The 26,646-nt window shown below is 34.5% G+C and overlaps 2 protein-coding genes across 2 annotated transcripts; both read right to left on the reverse strand.

Moving 5' to 3' along the window:
* Positions 1-1,416: 1,416 nt before the first annotated feature.
* On the reverse strand, positions 1,417-8,208 carry LOC110259075 (olfactory receptor 140-like). Its single transcript, XM_021082369.1, has 2 exons — positions 8,100-8,208; positions 1,417-2,360 (listed from the first exon to the last, which is right to left on the reverse strand). The coding sequence occupies exons 1-2, from the start codon at positions 8,206-8,208 to the stop codon at positions 1,417-1,419; spliced, it is 1,053 nt and encodes a 350-aa protein (XP_020938028.1).
* Positions 8,209-9,899: 1,691 nt separating this feature from the next.
* Positions 9,900-10,844, reverse strand: LOC100523306 (olfactory receptor 140-like). The gene has a single exon (XM_003124205.1). It carries the CDS (start codon positions 10,842-10,844, stop codon positions 9,900-9,902), a length of 945 nt encoding a protein of 314 aa, XP_003124253.1.
* Positions 10,845-26,646: the final 15,802 nt, after the last annotated feature.

Raw genomic sequence — 26,646 nt, forward strand, 5'->3', positions numbered from 1 at the left:
ATTTTCATTAATGGGAAAGAAATACAAAGAGATTTTTGATTTTATAAATATGTACATATTACATATAGGGTATTATATATATGTATTTATAATTCCATATACCAGTGCTGGTCATTTGTAACATGAAGTGGTGTAAAACTTGAACATTCAAGGAGAAGAAAATACAGTGCCAAAGTATATTGCTACTCATGAGGCAAGTCTACAGCATATAGACCATATCTCCTTAAAGTTCCAAATGAATTGTTAAGACAGCAGAAAGTGTTCTTATCTATAAACATAACACAGGTAACTGTGATTCATTAAAAGAAAGTAAGGTTGAGTGTGAAAGATGTGGGTTGGAAGTTTGTAGCTGAAACTTTTGAAAGGAAGCAGGATTTGTTATAATAAGCACACTTTATGGAGTAAGCGTGTGTGATGTGAGACAGAGAAATTACTAAAATCCTAGGCTTTAATTTGCATTTCTGTAAAATGGGCATGTTAATGGTCGAACAACAAATTTAAACTTGGGTAAATCAACAAAGTGAATATGCCTGATAGTAAATAAAGTGTCAGTTTAATGTAAATATGTGTATCAGACTCACAGAGCAAGAGCTTTGGAATCTAATCCTATTCCCGTTCTTTCAAATTTGATAAAAGGTGCATATCCTTTTTCAAATGACTCCTCAAGTCATAGTTTGGAAAATGAAAACATTTATTTTATATTCAAGACAGTGAGGCATAAGGACATTTAAGAAAAGAGAGTACTGTACAGTGGGAAAATAAAAAAAAGTGAAGGAATAAAAGTAGAACTAAACATAAACAGTAAAAAAAAGAAAAGAAAAGAAAAGAGAGTAGATTTAGAATAATTTCAAAATTTCTGATGTATTTTGTGGCAGGTAAAGACTTAAATTGTGAAATATTGTATGCTCCTTGTATGGCTCTCTCTCTTCTTTTGGTAAATTTGTAGTACCAAAAAAAAAAAAAAAAATTCAACTGTGATTCCTTCATGCACTGCATCTTCCTTATGAATCTATTTAAGAATTTTTATCCCTATGTACTTTCCCACATGTTAAGCAAAAATAGACTTTCTGAGACCAAGGTCCTTAGGAGAAGACAATTTCATGCAAGTAAAACAAATGCAGTATTTAGTAAAGTGACAGTAAAACTCAGAAGAAAAACATGCTCTACAATGATCAAACTAGGACTTTATAGTTGCTTTTACATTTTCTATTCTGAAGTTAGGAACATGAAAAATGCAATGACAAAGTTTATTAAAAGTTATCAAAATGCCTAATAAATCCCTAGCCACTATTTAATATTCTACAGAAACTCAAACACTAGTTTTGCATCTTTTTTCTGTCAATGATCTGTAAAACGTTTTAGTTTTCTTTTACAATTACCCAAGAATAATTCTCCCTATATATAAATTATCAGTTTCTAAGAACCATGAACAGTCTCACTTACTCTCCTCTTCAACAAAGTCTTCATGGCAATTTTCACCTCTGTGTTTCTCACTGTATAAATGATAGGATTTAACATGGGAGTGAAGGTGGCGTAGAACAAAGTCACCAACTTGTCCACAGGATAGGTGGCCACAGGACGTACGTGTGTAAATATACAAGGGACAAAAAAGAGCACCACTACTGTAAAGTGGGAGCCACATGTAGAGAGGGCTTTGTATCTTCCTTCAGAGCCATGGGACTTCAGAGAGCTCAGAATGACTATGTAGGAAGTGAGGAGCATGAAAAAAATGAGCAAGCACATGCCGCCAGTGTTAGCTGATATCACTATTCCACGCCAGTAGGTATCACTGCAGGCAAGTTCCAACAGTGAGAAGAAGTCACACATGAAGTGGTCAATGACATTGGGACCACAGAAGGTCAACTCATGTGTGAAAAAAATCTGGACAGTGGAGTGCAGGATCCCCCCAATCCAGGCCACCACAACCAGCAGCTGGCAGAGCCCATGTCTCATGATAGTCGTGTAGTGCAGAGGCTTGCAGATGGCCACATAGCGGTCATAAGCCATGGCAATGAGCACAATGGTCTCTGATCCCCCTAGGAAGTGTTCCAAAAAGAGCTGAGTCATGCAGCCACCCCAGGAGATGGTTGTCCTCTGGTAGAGCAGGTCAATGGTAATTTTGGGGGTGGTGACAGAGGAGAAGGAGGCATCTATGAAGGACAAGTGAGTGAGAAAGAAGTACATGGGGGCCGAAAGTGTGGGGCTGAGGGAGATGGTTATGACAATGAACAGATTGGCCAGCAAGGTAACCAGGAATATGAACAAAAAAACCATGAAGAGTATTTTTTGCAAATGTGGATTCTGTGTGAGTCCCAAGAGAACAAATTCAGTCACATTGTTGGGAGACATGTGGAGATCCACTTACGAAGGAACACCTTCCTGGGTCCTGAAATATCTACAAAAATAAAAAATAACAGGTCTTAATCAGGAAAGTATTATGGTCTCACTTTCTTAAAACTAGAGTTGTCATTTTCAGTGAAGAGCATGTTCTTGGCAGACCTGCCCCAGTTCTTGTTTCAATTCTTCCTTTCTTTCTCCACAATTTACATCTCTTCAGACCTAGCACCTGTCACCTGTTAAATATCCATGGTGCAACATTGGGTGCATAAATAGTATGCTATTTAAACAAGGTCAGGTTTCTCCTCCTGCTTCCAACTCCAAGTGACTTTGTAAGTCAGTTCAGTGTTTCATGCTACCGAGCCCTCCTCTGTGGCTGAGAACTTACACATTGCAATTCTCAGATGTATCTTATAAATGGAGAGTTGGCCCACAGATTTAAAAATTATTCCCTCTTCACTGATAATTCACATTTGAACTCTCAGCTGTAAATGTACAGAGAAATACACCATCAGTGAATATCTATCACAAGCAGAGTGTAACCAGAAATATATATATATATATATAATTCTTGACACCCTCTCCCTGGTACACATCCGAGCACATAAGTTATTTGAATGTGCTTCCTCACATGCAGTAGTGCCAGGCATGGTGTCTGCAGTGTCTGAAACCTCTTAGGTGATGAGTAGATGCTTAGTGAGTTGCCATTCTCCATGGGTAAGAATAAGACTGCTTCCCCAGATCAGAAACCTGGGGGGAGTTCTAGTGTTCTTGTTCTCCTGCTCTGTTTATCATTTCTCTCTACAATGTGAGAAACACAAATGGACACTGAAAGGAAGCTGCCCTCCAGTTTAATAGTTTCTGCCACATTTTATGTGGTATAATTTTAAACTACCACTGGGAAAAACTATGTTAATGGTTCATTTTACTTTAGACAATTGGTGGGCTTGTTAATTGATATTTTTATTCTTTAAAGTTATGTTCTACATACAATTTAAAATAGTCATATTCAGTCCAAGTACAGCTTCTGTTGATTGGATAAAAATAAATATTCTTGCATTAGTATTTATTACAAGATATATCAAGCAAAAGAAACTCTCTTTTTTTTCCAAAAAATAAGGGTTTAAACATAAGTTTGAATTTATTTACAGTTTAAATAAGTTTTATTTTAAAATCTTTTTATAGTTTTAAAAAATAAGTTCTAAAAATCAAAATTAAATGTGGAGAAGAAAAGAAATAGTCTGCTCGGTAAGACAGAAAGATAATGCACTACACATATATACACAGACCAATACAAACAGATATAAAATTTATTACTTTTTATAAATACCTACCAAAGTTCACAGATTCAACAAATATCTACTGGATACTTCCTATGTATATGAATGTGTTCACACAAAGTCCTGAAGGGTCTGCCTGTTAAATGCCCTTAATGCCTGAAATTCATGAACAAACAGCAGCGAGAACCCACTCATGATATATTTTTTCTTCTTACTCCTTTATGGTTCTATTAAGTGCATTCTCATGCCTTCTCCCATCTTCCCATACTGACCATCTTCCATCATTCCTAGTTACAGGATACTGAGTTACTAATAGAATGAGAAATTTGGGGACTTAAATTTCCTAAGGGAAGAGAAGAGAATAAATGAATATATAAAATGGATTCTACAAAAAACAAACAAACAAACAAACAAACACGTCTTTTCTTTCAAAGATAAATGGCTAAAGAACTTTATTTTTTAATTATCCATAATGCAAATTCTACACATATGTGGAGACAAAGTGCAGCAGCTCCATTGCATTCCCTTATTCTAAGTTGGGCTCCCCTAACAGATCGGAGAAATATAGTGTGTACATAAATTAAGTGTCAGACATAATTAACAAAAGTGCTTTAAAAATAACTATGAAGAAATAGAAATCAGTTTTTTCTCCCCTTTGGCACCACAATACTCTTTCTAGGAATAAACCCTAAGGGAAATTTTTTCAATTTAATGCTTTTTATTTTTACATTATAGATTGGTTTGCAGTGTTCTGTCAATTTTCTACAGACCCAGTTACACACACTCACACACACACACACACACACACACACACACATACTTATATACATTATTTTTCTCACATTATCCTACATTATGTTCCATAATAAGTGACTAGATATATTTATATTTTTAAAGGAGAAAAACTATTATTTACTTACATGTTCAACGCAATTACTGAGCTGTGAAATATTTAGAAATGGCATTGAATGTTCAACCTCAGAAAAATGGATAATTGAAAGAGTGTGTCTCTGATGTACAGCTTTCACAAGACGTTTTTAAAAATTAGGCAGTATCATAGGAGTATTCTTATAAATTGAAGAACATGTTTGATGAAAATTAGAATTGTATAATTATTCTAATTTAATTCTAACTATATTTGTTATTATTTTACATATTTTAAAGATTTATCAATAAGAAAAAAAAGAGCCCACACTATTTTTACTTCTACATTGGTAGTATTGTACTTGAGTCTATCTTTCATGGCATTTTGTATGCAGATTGGCATAGATGAAAGGAAATTATGATTTGTAAGATCTGAAAGTCTATGATCAAATGATTTCGTGGAAAAAAAAAAATCTTACCTTTTAACTTCTCCACCATAACTCCAGGCTCAGGGCCTCAAGCAGCTGTTAGTTTACCAAGGAAAAAGTAGAATTGTAAGATTTAAAAACCTCAACTAGCTAAGCTATCAGTGTCTTTGTTAATTTATAAAAGTACCTATGGTAAACCTTAAAAGTACTGCAACATATTCTGTTTTCAAGTGAATTCTATGAAGTTTCTTAGCTGTGGCTAATTGGACCTCAGGGGTATTTCCGTACTATTAGCAGACCTTGGCCACAACCTAATTAATTATGTCATGTAAGTTAACTGAATAGCAGAGCTGAACTTTTCTTGCATTCATCATTAATTTTGAACCTCTCCCTGAGTCTACATGAAGACAAAGTACTATGACAAGACAAAAAAAAAAAAAAAAGTTGATTCTCACTTAAATATTTATGAATTTAAGTTTTGATAACATATGAGCTGATTGTGGACTCTCAATATTTAGTATTGTGCAAATTAAACATTTAGGAATGTAAAAATCTTATTTTTAATTGTATTATATTAAAGTTACTAGAATTTATGCAAATCATAATTTTTAAATGTTATTTTCAGATGAACATTAGGTGATAATCATGAATCCTATTATAATACAGCATTTAACACAAGGTAAAATTTACAGCGCCTCTTCAAAGGAGTTCTTTCCCATGACAATTCTGGAGTTAGATTACCATGATAATGATGAACATAATTCTATTCTTCAGTTATAGTGAGAGATGGTGAGTGGAATTTATTTCAATCATTTAATTGTAATTGTATAATATCCAAATGGAATAGAAAAAAATAGGCAATAATATTCAAATTTACCACAAGAAAATATAAGACCGGCAGTAAGAATGCCATATATATATATACCAAGAGGAAATAAGAAGCTAGGGCACTAAATCCTGGGCCAACCCTCTTATATGTTTTTTAAATTTTTATTGGATGGTAGGTGATTTACAATGTTGTGTTAGTTTCCGGTGTAAAACAAAGTGAATCAACCATGCAGATACATATACCTTTACTATTTTTCAGATTCTTTCTCCATATAGGCCATCACATAATATTGAATAGATTTCCCCATTCTATATTGTAGTCCTCGTAACCAATTGATTCCCTATATAGCAGTGCGTACATGCCAATACCAAACACCCAGTCCATCCCTCCCCACATTTTCCATTTAGTAACTATAAGTTTGGTTTTGAAATCTTTGAGTCTGTTTCTGTTTTTTGAATCAATTCTCTTGTATCATTCTTAGCCCATAAAATCTATCTCATGATATGTGCCTTTCTCTAAGTTACTTCACTAGTATGAGAATCTCTAGGTCCATCCGTGTTGTAGCAAATGGCATTATTAATTTTTTTTATGTCCAAGTAACATTCCATTGTATATATATACCACACCGTCTCTATCCAGTCCTCTGCTGATGGGCATTTTGGTGGCTGCTGTGTTTGGGCTACTGTAAGTAGTGCTACAGTGACCAGTGGGATGCATATATCATTTCCAGTTATGCTTTTCTCTGGGTAGGCATGGGATTGCTAGATTGTATAGCAGTTTTATATTTAGTTTTTTAAGGTTCCACCCTTCTCTCTGTAGTGGTTATACCAACTTACATTCTCACAATCAGTGAAGGAGGTTTCTCTTTTCTCCCAACCCACACCACTTCCCATTTATTATTTGTAGACTTTCTGGTGATGGTCATTATGACTGATGTGATGTGATATCTCATTGCAGTTTTTTTGTTTTTGTTTTTGTTTTTGGTCTTTTTGTTGTTGTTGATGTTGTTATTGCTATTTCTTGGGCCGCTCCCCCGGCATATGGAGGTTCCCAGGCCAAAGGTCGAATGGAAGCTGCAGCCGCCAGCCTATGCCAGAGCCACAGCAACGCGGGATCCGAGCCGCATCTGCAACCTACACCACAGCTCACAGCAATGCCAGATGGTTAACCCATTGAGCAAGGGCAAGGACCGAACCCGCAACCTCATAGTTCCTAGGCGGATTCGTTAACCACTGCGCCACGACGGGAACTCCGTCATTGCAGTTTTGATATGCCTTTCTCTAACAATTTGTGATGTTGAGCATGTTTTATGTGTATTTTGGCCATTTGTCTGTCTTTGGAGAAATGTCTATTGAGATCTTCTGACCATTTCTTTGATTGGAATGGTTGGGTTTTTTTTTTATGTAAAGCTGTATGAGGTATTTGTATATTTTGGAGATTAATTCCTTGTCAGTCACTTCCTTTGCAAAGATTTATGGCCAGATTTATGGTATCTGGCCTTGTGTTGAATCGCTATTAATATACATCTCATTGGGCTTCCTATTGTGGCTCAGCTGTTTAAGGACCTGATGTTGTCTCTGTGATGATGTGGGTTCAATCCCTCACCTCATTTAGTGGGTGAAGTTTCCACAGCTGAAGCGTAGGTTGCAGCTGCAGCTTGGATTCAGTCCCTGGCCTGGGAACTTCCACATGCCATTGGTGCAGCCATAAAAGTTTTAAAAAAATTAAAAAAGAAAAATGGTATGAGTCTAGACTTACTTTTCATTCCCTATTAGGAGAAGAAAGTTTTCTTCAAGTGCTGCCTGCCATTAATAAGACATTGTGTGGCTTTCTGTGCCCTTAAATAATCTGTAGTTGTTTTTTTTTTTTTGAAATCTTGTGTTTTGGGTTCAATGAGTAAGTATTTTTTCAGAGTGACATATGATTTTTTTGTTTTTTCAAATTTTTTTGATATTTTTAACACACTTATCAAATATCAAAATTTAAGTAAAATTCTTTTAGCCTCCAGCTATTTCTGGGACACTTCAAAGGAGCCCCAATTCCTCTCAGAGAAGAACATCAAGCTAATTAGGCTTGCTAAATTATTTGAGAAACATTGCCAAGTGACTGCAGATGGACTGTCGTTTACAGTGTATAGATCAAGGTGCTTATTATAGATATTCCAAAAGGAATAAGGGATTCCTAAAATTGGAATATCTTGATATAATGTGATCAATCATAATCCTTGTTATTATCTTTAAATGTTGTATATCACAGAAATATGCAAGTTTCTTGCCAATTAATTTATAATCAAATGTTTAACATGCCTCTTTAAGTTTTGTTCTTATGGGCCATCTTTATTTTACATTAATCCTTTCATACAATGAAGATCTTCAAAATCTTCATAAAAGGAACTTTTTGACAAATTGCACCACTTGTTAGAGACACTCTTTTCTCCATTGTATCTTCTTGCCTCCTTGGCGGTAGCCATGCACAACCTAGTAAGCACATTCTCCCCAGCACCATTCTCTGGAGTTAGGGTATGGTCAAATTATGGAAGAAATAGCTCAGGTTGACCATTGACTTGGAGAAAGTGATTTTATGAGAGGTAGCATGATGGGAGTGTTGTAGTCAGAGAGACTTGGATTAACAACGAGTGATGTAATAATGTAGAATCACCTGGTAATCTCCATATGCATGAAAGAGCTTTGCAGGTATCCCCCCTTTTCTAAAGGTTCAACTTAGCCACTCCCATATTAGGAAGTCCTATATTAGTATATATTTTCATTAATGGGAAAGAAATACAAAGAGATTTTTGATTTTATAAATATGTACATATTACATATAGGGTATTATATATATGCATTTATAATTCCATATACCAGTGCTGGTCATTTGTAACATGAAGTGGTGTAAAACTTGAACATTCAAGGAGAAGAAAATACAGTGCCAAAGTATATTGCTACTCATGAGGCAAGTCTACAGCATATAGACCATATCTCCTTAAAGTTCCAAATGAATTGTTAAGACAGCAGAAAGTGTTCTTATCTATAAACATAACACAGGTAACTGTGATTCATTAAAAGAAAGTAAGGTTGAGTGTGAAAGATGTGGGTTGGAAGTTTGTAGCTGAAACTTTTGAAAGGAAGCAGGATTTCTTAATAATAAGCACACTTTATGGAGTAAGCGTGTGTGATGTGAGACAGAGAAATTACTAAAATCCTAGGCTTTAATTTGCATTTCTGTAAAATGGGCATGTTAATGGTCGAACAACAAATTTAAACTTGGGTAAATCAACAAAGTGAATATGCCTGATAGTAAATAAAGTGTCAGTTTAATGTAAATATGTGTATCAGACTCACAGAGCAAGAGCTTTGGAATCTAATCCTATTCCCGTTCTTTCAAATTTGATAAAAGGTGCATATCCTTTTTCAAATGACTCCTCAAGTCATAGTTTGGAAAATGAAAACATTTATTTTATATTCAAGACAGTGAGGCATAAGGACATTTAAGAAAAGAGAGTACTGTACAGTGGGAAAAAAAAAAGTGAAGGAATAAAAGTAGAACTAAACATAAACAGTAAAAAAAAGAAAAGAAAAGAAAAGAGAGTAGATTTAGAATAATTTCAAAATTTCTGATGTATTTTGTGGCAGGTAAAGACTTAAATTGTGAAATATTGTATGCTCCTTGTATGGCTCTCTCTCTTCTTTTGGTAAATTTGTAGTACAAAAAAATTCAACTGTGATTCCTTCAGCACTGCATCTTCCTTATGAATCTATTTAAGAATTTTTATCCCTATTTGCTTTCCTGCATGTTAAGCAAAAATAGAATTTCTGAGACCAAGGTCCTTAGGAAAACACATTTTCACACAAGTAAAACAAACGAAGTATTTAGTAAAGTGACAGTAAAACTCAGAAGAAAAACATGCTCTACAATGATCAAACTAGGACTTTATAGTTGCTTTTACATTTTCTATTCTGAAGTTAGGAACATGAAAAATGCAATGACAAAGTTTATTAAAAGTTATCAAAATGCCTAATAAATCCCTAGCCACTATTTAATATTCTACAGAAACTCAAACACTAGTTTTGCATCTTTTTTCTGTCAATGATCTGTAAAACGTTTTAGTTTTCTTTTACAATTACCCAAGAATAATTCTCCCTATATATAAATTATCAGTTTCTAAGAATCATGAGCAGTCTCACTTACTCTCCTCTTCAACAAAGTCTTCATGGCAATTTTCACCTCTGTGTTTCTCACTGTATAAATGATAGGATTTAACATGGGAGTGAAGGTGGCATAGAACAAAGTCACCAACTTGTCCACAGGATAGGTGGCTACAGGACGTACGTGTGTAAATATACAAGGGAAAAAAAAGAGCACCACTACTGTAAAGTGGGAGCCACATGTAGAGAGGGCTTTGTATCTTCCTTCAGAGCCATGGGACTTCAGAGAGCTCAGAATGACTATGTAGGAGATGAGGAGCATGAAAAAAATGAGCAAGCACATGCCCCCAGTGTTAGCTGATATCACTATTCCACGCCAGTAGGTGTCACTGCAGGCAAGTTCCAACAGTGAGAAGAAATCACACATGAAGTTGTCTATGACATTGAGACCACAGAAGGGCAAGTCAAGGACAAAGAGAATCTGCACAGTAGCGTGTATTATCCCTCCAATCCAGGCCACCCCAATCAGGAGCTGGCAGAGTCCATGTCGCATGATGGTCGTGTAGTGCAGAGGCTTGCAGATGGCCACATAGCGGTCATAAGCCATGGCAATGAGGACAATGATTTCTGATCCTCCCAGGAAGTGTTCCAAAAAGAGCTGAGTGATGCAGCCACCCCAGGAGATGGTTGTCCTCTGGTAGAGCAGGTCAATGGTAATTTTGGGGGTAGTGACGGAGGTGAAAGATGCATCTATGAAAGACAAGTGAGTGAGAAAGAAGTACATGGGGGCCGAAAGTGTGGGGCTGAGGGAGATGGTAATGACAATGAACAGATTGGCCATCAAGGTAAACAGGAAAATGAACAAAAAGACCATGAAGAGCATTTTCTGCAAGTGTGGATTCTGTGTGAATCCCAAGAGAACGAATTCAGTCACATTGTTGGGAGGCATGTGGAGATCCATTAGGAAGTAACACTTTCCTGGGTTCTGAATTATCTACAAAGAAAAAAAGAATTACAGCTCTTAATCAGGAAAGGATTGTAGTCTCAGTTTCTTAGAACTTGTTACTCTGAGGAGCATGTCCTTGGCAGTCTTGTTCCAGTAATTGTTCCAATTCTTTCTTAATTTCTCTATGATTTTTTCTATCTCTTCAGACACATGGTACCTGTCACCAGAGAATTTCCTACAGGCTAAATTTTGATGTGTAACTTACTGATAAAATGCTATGTTATCTACATAAGATCAGGTTTCTCCCCCTGCTTACAAGCCCAAGGGACTTTGCTAAGTAGTCTCAGTGTCCCATGCTTCTGAAAATTTCCTGTGTCTGTGAGCTTACACATTGTAATCTTCAAATGTATCTTATAAACTAAGAGTTGCCCCACAGACTTAAGAATTATTCCCTCTGCCATGAAAATTGATATTTGAACCCTCAGCTCTACATGTGCAAAGAAATACACCATAAATAAATATCTATCATATTACTAGAAGTATATATAAGTCATCAGTGACTCACTCTCCGTGGTACCCACCAGAACACATAATTATTCCAGTGTGTTTCCTCACATACAATAGTGATGGGCATGATTTTGCAGTGCCTAAAACCTATTAGGTGATGAGTAAGTGCTTAGTGGATTGCCATTCTCCATGGGTAAGTGTAAGACTGCTTTTCCAGACTATAAACCTGGGGGGGAATTCAAGTGCTCTTGTTCTCCTGATCTTTTACCATTACTCTCTACATTATGAGAAACATAAATGGACACTGAAAGGAAGCCACCCACCCTTTAATAGTTTCTATTACACTTTATGAAAATATTTAATTGCCACTTGGAAAAACTAAGTACATTTTACTCTAGATAATTAGTGTGTTTTTAATTGATATTTTTTATTCTTCAAAGTTATTTACCACATGCAATTTGAAATAGACATATTCAATAAATATATAGCTTCTGTAGACTTGTTAAAAAAAAACAAAACAAACTTCCTGTAGTTCCTGCTGTGTCAAACTAGGTTAAGATCTAACTGCATCAGCTCAGATCACTCAGGAGGTGTGGGTTCATACCCCAGCTCAGGGCAGTAAGTTAAATGATCAAACTTTACTGCCATTGTGGTGTAGGTCACAGCTGTGTCTCAGATTCAGTCCCTGGCCCAGGAACTTCCATATGCTGTGAGTGCAGCCACACAAATTAAAAAAAAAAAAAAGGAAAAGAAAAGGAAAAAATGTGCATAAGTGTTCATTACTGAGAGATCTATGAAGCAAAGTAAATACTTATTTTCAAAGTTTTAAAAATAATAATTAAATGTGGAGAGCAGAGATTTTTGTCTTCTAGATCAGATAGAGAGATAGATAATGTGCTATACATATATACACAGACTAACAAAAACATACATAAAATTGATTACATACTGTAAATACCTACTAATGGTCAGCCATTCAATAAATAATTATTGGACACTTAATATGTATATGAATGTGTTCATAAAAATCCCTGGAGTGTGTCTATTAAATGCCCTGAATGCTTGAAATTTCATTACCAAACAGCAGCAAGGCCTCCATCCATCACATTAATGATAGTCCCACTCCTTTAAAGTTCAGCTACATGCATTCCCATGACTTCTTTTCCCATCTTCCCATAGCATCCATCCTCCATCGCTTCTGCTTACAGGTTAATGCGTTATCAAGAGGATAAGAAATTTGTGAATGATAATTTCCTAAGAAAAGGGAAAGAGGAGACATAAATATAATACAATGTATTCTACAAAAATACATCTTTTCTTTGAAAGATATATGAGTAAAGAGCTTTATTTTTTAATTATCCAAATTTAAAATTATGCATATGTGGAAACAAAGTGCAGAAACTCCATTGCATTCCCTTATTCTGAGGTGGGCTTACTTGCCTAACAGATAGGAAAAGAGTATATTGTACAAAAAGTAAGTGTTAGACATAATTAAGAAAGTGTTTCAGGAGTTCCCGTCGTGGCGCAGTGGTTAATGAATCCGACTAGAAACCATGAGGTTGCGGGTTCAGTCCCTGCCCTTGCTCAGTGGGTTAACGATCCGGCGTTGCCGTGAGCTGTGGTGTAGGTCGCAGACGCGGCTCGGATCCTGCGTTGCTGTGGCTCTGGCGTAGGCCAGTGGCTACAGCTCCGATTGGACCCCTAGCCTGGGAACCTCCATATGCCGCGGGAGCGGCCCAAAGAAATAGTAAAAAGACAAAAAAAAAAAAAAAAAGTGTTTCAGAAGTAACTATGAAGAAATATAAATCACTTTTTAATTTTTCTTTGGCTCTACAATATACTGTCTAGGAATAAACCCTAAAGGAACAATTTTTAAAGGAGAAAAATTACTATTTACATATATGTCAACACAATCATAAAGAGCTGGTGAAAATTTAGAAACAACATCGACTGTTCAACACTGGAGAAATGGATAATTAAAACATAGTGTTTCTCTTTAATTAAGGCACAGTTTTTAACAGGTTTTAAAAATTGTCCAATATCATAGGAAAAGTCTTGTTTGTATTCTTATATGAGAAAAAATTTTGGATGCAAATGTGAATTGTAGTATTTTTCCTATTAACTTAATTATACCTAATTTTATTATTATTCTATTTTAAATTTATATCAATAAGAAAAAATATTCCAAAATATTTTTACCTCGAAATTTGTGGTATTGTACTTGAATATATATTTCCCGATGTTTAGTTTGCTGAAAAATGGATTTAACTATGAGAGGGGTGAGGATGAAGGGTGATTTCATGATGTGTAAAATCCATTTAAACCTGAGAGTCTGTAATTACTCAACTTCCTGAAACAAAATCTTACCTATAAACTTGTCTGACATAACTCCATGTCCAGGGTCCCAGGCAGCTGTTAGTTCACCGAGACAGGTTGTAAGATTAAAAACACCAACTACAACTCAGCTTCCATGTTTCTTTGTTAATTTATAAATGATATCATTGGATAAGCTTTAAAAGTGCTACCACATACCCTTTTTGCAGGCAAATTCTATAAAGTTTCTTAACTGTGGCTAATTGGACCTTGGGGTATTTTACCACTATTAGCAGATCTTGCTAACAACCTAATTATTTCATATAAGTGAACAGCAGAGAACTTTTATAGCACTCACCTTTAATTTTGAATGCCCCTTGAGTTTACATAAACACAAAAACAATATGACAAAAAAAAAAGCAAGCAAAAAAGTTGACCCCTAATTAATTTAGGTATTTACTAACATATGGACTTATTATAGAGTCTGAATATTTAGTATTATGCAAATTAAGCATTTAGGAGGGTAACTACCTGATTTTTAAATGTTATAATAATTTGTTTTTTAACTGATCTACCACTCAGGCATCATAATTTTAAATATTGTTTTCAAATATAAATTAAGTGATAATTATGAAGCCTATTAAAATATTGGCACTTCACATCAGGTAAAGTTTATAGTGTTTCTTTATAGTAGTGTTTATTGTGCCAATTCTGGCCTTAAATTAACATGATAACAATGCAAATAATTCTGTTCTTCAATTATTCTTAGAGATTATAAAATTCATAGATTTCAGTCATTTAATTGTAATTGTAAAATATCTCAATGGAAGAGAAAAATAGGCAATGATATTCACAATTTAGAACAAATTAGTATAAGACAGAGAATAAGAACATCATTTGCCAGGATTTTCATTTTAAAGTATTGTTTTACAACTAAATCACATGACACATATATGTTTCTACCAACTCCTAAAGCCAATTATAATTAATCAGTATTTGAAATTATTTTGTAAATAAATTTAATTCTACTCATAAATATTCATGTATGGAAATACACTAATCATATTCAAACAGGCTTGCATTAATAAGAAAAATAAATTGTTCTTAACTCTGGATATGCTCCAGAGAATGTGGTCACTGTGCAACACATGTCACGAAGGAAAAGAGTTGAAGAAAAGTGAAACCACATGACCAAATTTAGTTTGAATGGATGTCTCAATGTTATAGTGCTGAAATAATATTTGCAAGGGCAGATAGAAAATAAAGTCTGAATGAGGATTTGAAATAAAGAATTATAAGTAATATGGATTTAGCTGAAGTGTCACATTGAAAACTTCTTGGACTTGTGTTTATACTGAAATGAAAGCCAGAGTCAAATCAAAGAATTAGAATGTGATGACAAAGTCATCTTTTCCAACCTCAGGAAGGATTTGAATCCATTCACAATGGTTCATTAAATGGTCATCCAGCTTCTATTGAAGAGCTACAGCTCTAGCAGAGAACAAAGGTAGAACCCTTACACCTGTCTAATCTAGCTCCCTAAGGCCTAGAGAAGCCTGGAATGGAAGAGAGCAGAGTCATGTCTAAATCTGCGAAAGTTTTCCATGAACATAATTTTTCAAAGAGGAGTTCCTGGAGAGACAGCAACATAAATTCTCAAAAGGAAGCCTCAGCAGAAGGAAAGAAAGAGAAATTGTGTGTGGATCATATTGCAGTCAATCAGAAGCTGGTTGAGGTGTGGCTTGACCATTGACACTTTCAGGGACTAATTTCACCAAAACCATGTATCTGTCAAATTGTCCTTATGGACAGCTTCGGGCATTTCAGTAGGTAGAGGACCATGTTCTCCAAATAACAAAGCACTCAAGAGCAGACTCACATGGCATTAGTCCACTCCCAAAGCTTTTTCTCCCATAAGGACATCCCCTAAGTTGTTTAGCAGGAATGAGAGGTGGAATTCAGTCTCATTAGTCTTGCACGTTTACTTCAAATTGAAGTAGAAGCTAATATAACAATATTGTTGGGAGTAAAAACATTGGCTTGGGTAGAATCACAGATTGTGGAAACAGCTTCCAATGTTCCTAAATAAAATACTTGTAGAAATAGAGCAGGTTGTTGAAGGTTAAAAAAGGAGATGATGACATAGTGTGAAGGAAAACTCATGTCTCCTGATCCTGAAGCTAGTGCTCTTACTTTCCATTGTTTTTATAACCACAATAGGCTTGCTAATTATTTTCACTTAGTCCACTGATTTCTTCAATGGAACATATGGTAGCCATGAAGAGGGAGCTGGATCTTTCTGTCAAACAGGAAACTCCAAACACACCTATGGCATTCACACAAATTTGCATTTTGGTAGCCAACTTCATTTTTGAAAACAGCCAAAACTAATTCACAACAAAATTAAGTGTTAGTTAGTTAAGAAATTTTGATCAGCTGGGGAATAATACTGGGGATATATATATATATATCCCTAGTCAATAATCTAATGGATTAAAGAGGATTTCAGAAACAAGGAATAAAGTGTAAAGCCAACTTTCTAATAGTGTAATTATTTTATGCCTATAATTTACTGTGTGTTTTTGAAAAGCACCTGCCTTTAATTGCTAGTAATAGTTGTTCATCTAAAAATTATCACTTTCCTTGGCATATAATCAAAAAGATTTTTATTTACTAAACTATAATCAAATATTACTACCAAAACCTTCTACATTATGCGAAGATCACAGAAAGTAAAGGAATAGTATTTGTCCTCAAAGACAACTTACAGGTCATATGGCCTAATTATTTAAGCTTTCTGATCCACCTTTGTTTTCTGTAAAATTAGGATGCTAAACTTTATCGTGTTGTCATGGTCATTTGAGAACACTTCAAAATGTTGACATCGGGTTAAAGACAGTAGAGTTAATTTTTATAATCACTGACAATTTATGCCAACAGAATAATTAATCCAATAACCTTTGGATTGGTGTATCAGTTATGTGCCGAGAGAGTACTGACAAGTATCTTCTATTTCATATTCCATTGCATCCTAGATACCAGAGGGCCATATAGCTTTCTGAGAACCCACTGGTTTTATATGTAGGCACAGTATATAGCTCTATAATTATAAAGGAAATGTTTTTGATTACTACAAACAGGAGAGGTTCTGATGAAATGCTGTCATTTCTCTGACAGCACTGAAAAGATAGAAAGAGAATCAAATTTGGTTTTAGAACAATGCAGATCCAAATGCTAGCTCTGCCTGTGATATTGGGTGGATTATTTAACTTTTTTGAACTTCATTGTTCTTCAAATGTAGAAGGGGAATGAACATAATAAAACCTATGTAGCAGAGGTGCTGTTATTGTCAGGTGTGAGGTATGGAATAAGCTTATAGTAATAAATACAAAAATGTAAATATTGTGATAGAAATAAAATTATTATTTTGGGTCATTATTATCTGAAAATTGATTTCTGTTTAATAACCTTTTAGTGACATTTTGTGACCTCTGTATTCCTTAATGTGTAAGGAATGGGGTTTAACATGGAAGTAACAATAGTATGGAATATTGCTGTGGGTTTGTCCACAGGAAAAGTAGTTACATGTTGCAGATACTTAAAAATACAGGCACAAAGAATAAGACAAAATTGTGATGAGGGAGCTACGGTAGACAGGGCTTTTCCTACTTGCAGAGCTGTGAGTCCTCAAGGGGCACAGGATGAACACACTGGTTACTAATAATATGATATATGTGATTACAGGGATTACTCCACCAATGAAGTAACCAGTGTGGAGTTTTTTTTTGTCTTTTTGTCTTTTTTTGTTGTTGTTGCTATTTCTTGGGCCGCTCCCACTGCATATGGAGGTTCCCAGGCCAGGGGTCAAATCGGAGCTGTAGCCGCCGGCCTACACCAGAGCCGCAGCAATGCAGGATCCGAGACACGTCTGCAACCTACACCACAGCTCACGACAACGCCGGATCGTTAACCCACTGAGCAAGGGCAGGGACCGAACCCGCAACCTCAAGGTTCCTAGTCGGATTCGTTAACCACTGCGCCACGACGGGAACTCCGAAGTAACCAGTGTGTACATGATGCTTATCTGCTAAATAAAATTAACTTTTATCAGGAAAGCCTATTATGAAACAGTGAAATGTAATATAAAGATTACTGGGTGCCTTCTGTGGAAATCTGTGTATTATCTGTAATGCTCGATTTGGAGTTGTATGTATGAAAAAATTCGTATTTTATGACAAAACAAGAAAAGTTTAAACACAGAAATTCTTCTCTGTCCTTTGGCCTCCTGCTGCCCCTGCCACTCTGCATTGTGTATCTGCATTATACATCCACCAAACCTCCCCCGTTGGCAGGAATACTGTTCCACAGTAAAGAACAACATTCTTCTGGGCATCGAAAAGACAATTCCTTAAAAGATAGCCTGCTTTCTTCATCTTGTAGGGGTCACATGACCCACTACGATGCCACTTAGATCTGGATTATGCAACTGCCCATAATATATCATTTGATGTACAACCTTCTGTACATTACATAACTTTACCTTGATTTCTATTGGGCAAAAACAGCTCTCAGTCTTCTAAGATGCTGCTCTCAAGTTACAATCTTTAACTTTGGTTCTAATAATGTTTTCCAATTCTTTCTTAGATTGACTGATTGACTTTTGTTGGTAGATGATTCTATGCAGTACATATTTTTACTGCCTTTTAGCTGTTTTTTAAATCATTAAGTTGTAGAAAACTGATAAAATGCAAATAATTCTTGTCCATAGAAAACTAAATTGTCTGGTGAAAGTTTGCTTGATAATGCTGATCATTATAGAAAAAGACAGTGTCACATTTATTTGTAAGCTCATTACACATTCCTGACTGAACAATGTAAGCGTAGTATACTGGGTTCCCCTTTAGTCTGATTATAACATACTACTAGTTCCCTCATCAATCAATGAGCTAAATAAAATCCTTTTCATGTGTCCATTTTATATTTGTATGTCATGATTTCCCTTTTTTAAAAAGTCTTTTTTCTTTTGATATTAATATAAAGATAATTTTAGAGATAAACTATAACTCACAAAAAAATCTATATATGCTTACCATGTGTGTTATTTCGCCATGGGTTTTCTGTTTTATTAATTTAAATCTTGCTTTGAAGTCAAAGGTTCAAATAGCACTTTTTCATCTCTCCATTTTTGTGGTGTCTGCATTATTACAAGTTCTGAGATGGGTAAGGACTAAGGAAAGTAAGCCTACTTACCTTTTGAAATTTGGGAATTGATGAAATCCTTTTTGAAGGTCAGATTATTATGATGAGTGATGTTCAAAAATTAATAATGACTGCTACATATATACTAGGCATTGTGCAAAGAATTTTAAACAAATTATCTCATTTAATATTTTTTAAAAAGAGCTATATGTGGTTGGAAGACAGGAAAATTGAGACATCAAGAAGTTAAGCCTTGTACACCAAGATATACAGTTAATGAGGAAGAGACCTCAAGTTATAATAAAGACTCTCCAACCTCAAGTGTTGATCTTGATCTTGGCCCCATATTACCTCCCAAGCAAAAATGTAAAGAGGCTTCTTTAACATCCATTTATCAACAAGGTGATCATAAGACTAGTTCTCATCCTGAGGCATTAGAATGGACTCAAAAAACACTTGGGAATTTGAAAGATGTCCAGTTTTTCCCTCAGAATGCTCCTCCATCTCCTCTCTTAAGAGAATTTATTTATTTATTTATTTTATAATTTATAATGATTTTTATTTTTTCCATTAGAGCTGGTTTACAGTGTTCTGTCAATTTTCTACTGTATAGCAAAGTGACCCAGTTACACATACATGTATACGTTCATTTTTCTCACATTATCATGCTCCATCATAAGAGACTAGACATAGTTTCCAGTGCTATACAGCAGGATCTCATTGCTTTTCCATTCCAAAGGCAATAGCTTGCATCTATTAACCCCAGATTCCCAATCCATCCCACTCTGTGCCCCTCCCCCTTGGCAACCACAAGTCTCTCCTCCATGTCCATGATTTTCTTAGGGGAATTTAGAATAAGATAGATATTTTCTTTACTCTGTTAGGTCAGTTAATAACCCATTACTCACCCTGTTCATTTCTAATCTGCCCTAAATTTGCTATTGAAAGGAAGTATCATGCACCGAGCTCTTGTTCTTTGCAGTCCCCTTTCACATTTAATCTCATCTTAACTTTGAGGTATGAATACATTATCTCCAATATATAGAGAGAAAGGCTGAGGCTTAGATTACTTTATTTCTCTTGTCCAAGATTATGTAACCAGTAAGATGTAAAACTAAAAGGTTGATTCTCTTGTTTGAGTTCTAAGCTCTTAGCATCCTAATTTAAGAGATCTCCAAAATCAGAAATCTCTGCAACGTGTTGGCCATGTTTCACAATAAGTGGAAGAACTATCCTGTTTTTTATATAATATTATAAATGAGCTTTCTGAGAATTTAATGACAGGGAGCTCAGCATTTGATCTACAAATAAATAAACAATCAGATCCTAGGCATTGAGAAATGAACAGGTTATGGGACAGTATCTAATTCATTTTCTTTATTTTGCATCATAAGAAACTGAGACCTGGGGAAGGAAAGGAACATTTCTAAAATAATTAAGATTTGGTAATTTTCTGCATATACACCTTGTTCATTCAGATACTTTTATAAACTTAGCCTCCTTATGATTACAATTACAACTCTGAAACATTCTACTCCCACCTTAACATGCTAAGCTTATAAACAAATAATACATGTAAGATACCTTGCAGATAAAAAATAAGATATATATTTCAAATATTAATCTGGGCTGTCTTTGGTTAGGAAGGAGTGAGCCAAGTTTTTGTGTCTTATTTCATGTTTGGTTTTTCTGAAATATGTAGAGTCCTATTAGTTCTAAAAAAGAGATTATGTTATTTGATATAGAAACATGAGAAAATTTTACACTAACTAATATAGATTCACAATATTAACTATAGTATAGCTCCTCAAATATCATATAACTTATATGTAGAATCTAATAAAAATGATACGAGAGGATTATTTGCAAAAAAAAAAAAAACAGACTCAAATATTTTGAAATGAGGCTTATGGTTACCAAAGGAGAAACATTAAGAGGAGGGATAAATTAGGAGGTTGGGCTTAACATATACATACTGTACATAAAATATATAAGTAACAAAGGTCCATTGTACAGTAAAGAAAGATCTACTCAATACTCTGTAATAACCTATATGGGAAAAAAATCTCAAAAGGAATGAATACATATTTATGTTTAATTCACCTTGCTTTACACCTGAAAGTGACACAAGATTGTAAGTCTACTATACTCCCACAAAAGTTAAAAAGTAAAAATAAAAAAGCAAGAAAGAAGGTGTCACAAGCTAATTTCAGTGGATATATTCTCTGATTTTAAAATGCAAGAGAATTTAATAGAATTCTATAAATGCCTTCTAAATGATGAAGGTATGCTAATAAAATAATATGATTGTAGTTTAATATCAATAAAAATGATAATAAAATGATATGGTCAATGAATTTAGGAGATTATAATGCCAATTAAAACATTATAGACTACTGCAATGAAAAAACACAACTTTCTAAACATATTCAGAAAAATCATAAAAAACTGGAATTACCTAATAACTAACTAAATAAATTATTTAGAATGATACTATCCTGTCAAAATTTCACACCAAACAACTTTGATCAAATGAATTTTATATAACAACTTATCAAGAAATTATACCAATCTAACATAAACACTTTCAAAAATGGGAGGCAATTAATATAATTCCTGATATATTTAGTGGACTCAGCATAAACCTTATACAAGCATAGAACAAGGCAATAACAAGGAAAGTAATTAGATTAACACCTCATATTAACAAAAACACTACATTCTATACATGATATTTAGTTTGATTATTTTGGATATTTTCTTTTTCTCCTTTTCTTTTCTTTCTTTTTTCTTCTTTTCCTTTTTTTTTTTTTCCTGATATTGTTTTTGAGTCTGTTCTTGAGAAAAGTCCAGTCTAAGGATACTTATGTCCTACTACAGAAGTAAAAACTTTCTAAGTAATCACTTCAAGCACTGGTCCTGAAAACTATGAGGTTTACAACTGGTGAGGATAGGCACGATTCCTGGTCCAGTGTGAGCACCAAGCACTCTTCTTTTTAATCCATCTGGGTAAATCTTTCCCCAGCTTCAGGTAATTTCCTCAAATGCATTCATGTTTCAGCACTCTGATGAGCAGTGGAGAGGGATCCTCTTTTGTTCCCAAGCTTTTGCAATCTCAGTCCTTTTCTCTTTCTCTCTTCTCCTCTGCAGCCCCTTGCCCCCACCCCTGGTCCAGACATCTATCCTCTACAAAATTATACTCTCAGAATTCTAGCTGCCTTGGTCTCCTCAGAGCCTCATCTTTATCTCTTCAATTCAGGGATTCTATCAGGAAACCTTTTAAAATATCCTTCTCTGTACCACAACATGGAAAATTTTTAAAGGTAACAAGCTGTAAAAATCCTAGAGCTCAACTTGTTTCCCGTCTTGCAGTGATCACTGTCAGTCGTTTCTGACATTTAGTACCTTTGAAATAATTATTACATATTTGTTCTGGTTTGCTTATTTTTCAAAAACAATACATGTATATTATAGCAGTCTTAGTCATAATTTCAATTAGCTAAAAACAACTAAAATATCTATTAGTTGAGGGAAAAAACTGTGATATATCCACACAATGGAATATTACTCTGCAATAACAAATAGACCACTAATAGACTTATTGATATGCAAAAACTTCAAATACAAGATAATAAGGGCAAGAAGCCAGACTTAAAAACTGCATAGCAGACATGATCTTATATATAGAAAATGCAAAAATTTGTACCCTGAACAGGTAGACCTAACAAAAAAAAATCAAAAAATGTTGCAGGATGCTAAAACATACAAAAATGAGTTGCATTTGTCTATATTAACAATGAACTGATCAAAAAAATAATTAAGAAAATAATCCTATTTTCAGTATCATAAAAATAATTAGGAATAAATTTAATAAAGAATTGAAATATTGTACACTGAAAAATATACGTCATTGATGAAAATATATAATATTGATGAAAAAAATTAAAGACACAAATAAATGGAAAGATAGCCCATGTTCATGAATTGGAAGACTAAATATTGTGAAAATGGCAATACAATTCAAAACAGTATAGAAAATATCAGCAATCAAAACAAGTAAGATTTGGGAGTTCCCATTGTGGCTCAGTGGTAATGAACCTGACTTGTGTATGTGAGAATGCAGACTCAATCTCTGCCTCACTCAGTGGATCAAAGGATCCTGCATTGCCATGAACTGCAATGTATGTCACAGATGTGGCTCAGGTCTGGCATTGCTGTGGCTGTGGCTTAGGCCAGCAGCTACAACTCGAATTCATCCTGTTGCCTGGTAATTTCCATATGCCACTGGTGCAGCCCTTAAAACACACACACACACACACACACACACAAAACAGAAGCAACTAAGATTTATTTATAAGCAATTAATGGGAAAGGAATACAAATCATTTAAAAAATGTGAATAGATGCTCAAATGGATGACTTCTGGAAATAACTATGAATATAATTTTTTATTTTTTAATTTTATTGGAGCATAGGTGATTTATAATTTGTATTAGTTACAGGTGTACATTGAAATAACTCAGTTATACATATTCTTATACCCATTCTTTTTTCCCATGTAGATTATTAAACACTATTGAGTAAATTTGCTGTGCTATACAGTAGGTCCTTGTTAAATATCTATTTTATATACAGCAGTATGGTATTCCCATCCTCCCAATTTATCCCTCCCCAACCACAGTTTCCCTTATAGTAACATAAGTTTGATTACAAACTCTGTGAATTTGTTTCTGTTTCATAAATAAGTTTTTTGTATAATTTTTATTATATTCCATATATGTGGTATTGTATGATGTTTGTCCTTTTCTGTATAATTTACTTCACTTAGTATAATCTCAAGCTCCCTTCCTATTGCTGCAAATGGCATTATTTTTTTCTTTTTATGGATGAATAATATTCCACTATATATAGCTACCACATCTTCTTTATCCATTCCTCTCTCAATGGACATTTTGATTACTTCCATGTTTTGGTTATAGTAAATAGTGCTGCAATAAATACTTGGTGTGTGTGTTTTTTCAAATTATGGTTTTCTCTGGATATGTGCCCAGGAGTGGGATTGCTGGGTCATATGGTGGGTCTATGATTAGTTTTTTAAGGAACCTCCACACTTTTCTCCATAGTGGTTATACCAATGTCCATCCCCACCAAGAGTGAAGGAGGGTTCCCTTTTCTCCATACCCTCTCCAGCATTTATTATTTGTAACTTTATGATGGTAGTCATTCTGACAAGTCCGAGGTGGTACCTCATATTAATTTTGATTTGCATTCTCTACTATTTAGATATATTGAGGATTTTTGATGTGCCTATCTGAATGTCTTCCTTGGAATGTCCTCCTTCTGCTTATTATTTATATTTTTATATTTTATTTTATTTTATTTTTTGTCTTTTTAGGGCTGCACCTGCAGCATGTGGAGGTTCCCAGGCTAGGGGTCAAATTGGAGCTGTAGCCATTGGCCTACACCATAGCCACAGCAATGCAAGATCTGAGCCTCATCTATGACCTACACCACAGCTCACAGAAACACTGGATCCTTAACCCACTGAGAGAGGTCAGGAATCAAACCTGTGACCTCATGGATACTAGCCAGATTCATTTCCCCTGAGCCACTATGGGAAATCCTGATTTTTTTAAAAAAAATTATTTATTCGAGCTGTATGACCTGATTATGTATTTTGGAAATTAATTCCTTTTTGGTAGCATCATTTGCAAAGATTGTCTCCCATTCTAATAGGTTGTATTTTCTTCTTGTTTATGGTTTCCTTTGCTGTGCAAAACCTTCTAAGTTTAATTAGATTCCTTTTGTTTATTTCTGTTTTTTTTTTCCTATTACTCTTGGAGGTGGATCAAAAAAGTACTGCTGCAATTTAAGTCAAAGTATTCTGCATATGTTTTATGCTGAGTTTTATCTATCAGGGTTACATTTAGGTCTTTAATCCACTTTGTCTTTATTTTTCATGTGAGATTAAGATGTTATGATGTTAGAGAATGTTCAAATTTCATTCTTTACTTGTAGCTGTCCAATTGACCCATTATTACTTATTGAGCTAGCTGGCACTCTTTTCTCCATGGTATGTTCTTACCTCCTTGGAGTCAGCCAGGCACAACTGAGTAAACATAGTCACATTAATACCATGGTTGGGGCATTAAATATCTGGTTAAATTATGGCAGAAAGAGCTCTTGCTGACCACTGAGTTGGAGAAAGTGATATTTGTGGAAGTAACATGAGTTGGAGTGTTGCAGTCAGAGAATCTTTGATCTATAAATAGTTATGTGATGAGGTATGATGACCTGATATTCTCCACATGCACAGAGCAGCATTGTAAGTATTCCACAATTTCTGAAAGTTCACTTTAGCCACTTGGTTTTATGAATAATAATATTAGTACTTGTTTTCTCTAACAAAAGAAATCTGAAGGGGATTTTTGCTTTTACAAAAAACAAAACAAAACAAAACAAAAAACAAAAAACAAAAAAACCCCGCAAAAAATACAACAACAACAAAAAACTTGTTACTATACTAGTGTTAGTCTTCTGTAAAAGTGAAGTGGCATAACTCGAACTTGCAAAAAGAGGAAAAAAAACAATATTGCTGAAGTATATTGCTACACATGAGACAAGGGTACCACATATTAACACCATCTCCTTAAATGACAAACAAAGCATTAAGACTGCAGGTAATTTTCTTATCTCTAGACCTCAACATATCACAGACAACTATGTTTCAATTGCAGAAAGTAAGACTGCATTTTAAAGACCTGAACTGAAAGTTTGTAGCTAAAACTTTCAAAAGGAAGCTGCATTCTAATTATCCTGACACAATTTATAAGAAAACCACACGTGATGTGAGGCAAGTAAATTAAACCCTCGTGTCTTCAATTTGCTTTTCTGTAAAATGGGGATAATGATAATGGAACCATCATTTTATTATGTGGATAATTCAACTGAAGTGACTATGCCTGATGGTAAGGATTTAGTTTTGTGTGTGTGTGTGTGTGTGTGTGTGTGTGTGTGTGTGTGTGTATAAGACCAACAGAGCAATAGTTTTGGAACCTAGTCATATACCAATTGCCAAAACTTGATAAAAGTTGCTTATGCTTACCTCAAATGTCTCTTCAAAGTCTGGTATGGAAAATGAAAATGTGTCCTTTATATGCAAGAAAAACTGAGACGTAAGAATTTTTAAGAAAATAGAGCAAATTAAGAGTAATTTCACAATTATTGGATTATTTTTTGTGCCAAGAAAATATTTGATTCTGAATTACTCTTATCCCTTTTTCTAAGTGCCTCCCTTTTGTTTCTGGTAAATTCACATTACAAAAAAAAAAAAAAATCAGCAGTGATTCCTTCATGCAACTTCATTATGTACCTACTTAAGAATTTTTATGCCAATTTGCTTGAACACAAGCTAAGCAAAATTAAAAGAAGTTCTGAGATTAAGATCCTACGGAAAAGCCAATTTTATCCAAGTAACATATATGAAGAATTTAGAAAAGTAGAAGTAGGACAGGAGAAAAACATTCTCTATCATCATCAAACTAGGGTTTTATAGTTGTTCTTTCCATTGTCTGTTCTGAAGCTATGAACATGAACATGGAAGCCTTGGTAAAGTACAGTAAAATTTATCAAAATGCCTAATAATGCCTAGCCACTATTAAGTAATCAAGAAATGATAGTTTGGGGCTTTTTTTTCTCTAACTAATCTGTAAAATTTCCTAGTGTTCCTTTATAATTTAAAGTAGATATAATCCTCCCTATGTACATAAAACATCAAATTCTTGGTATCATAAACATC

The sequence above is a fragment of the Sus scrofa genome, unplaced genomic scaffold, assembly GCF_000003025.6.
Source record: "Sus scrofa isolate TJ Tabasco breed Duroc unplaced genomic scaffold, Sscrofa11.1 Contig74, whole genome shotgun sequence".
Taxonomy (NCBI): Eukaryota; Metazoa; Chordata; class Mammalia; order Artiodactyla; family Suidae; genus Sus; species Sus scrofa.

Bases quoted from the DNA above. Each gene is read 5' to 3' on its own strand.
- LOC110259075 (XM_021082369.1), bottom strand. From the start codon at position 8,208: ATGGCTACCGCCAAGGAGGCAAGAAGATACAATGGAGAAAAGAGTGTC. The intron at 2,361-8,099 runs GTATGAAAGGAT...TTCCTTCGTAAG, and splicing joins AGATTTTGAAGATCTTCATT to TGGATCTCCACATGTCTCCC.
- LOC100523306 (XM_003124205.1), bottom strand. From the start codon at position 10,844: ATGGATCTCCACATGCCTCCCAACAATGTGACTGAATTCGTTCTCTTG.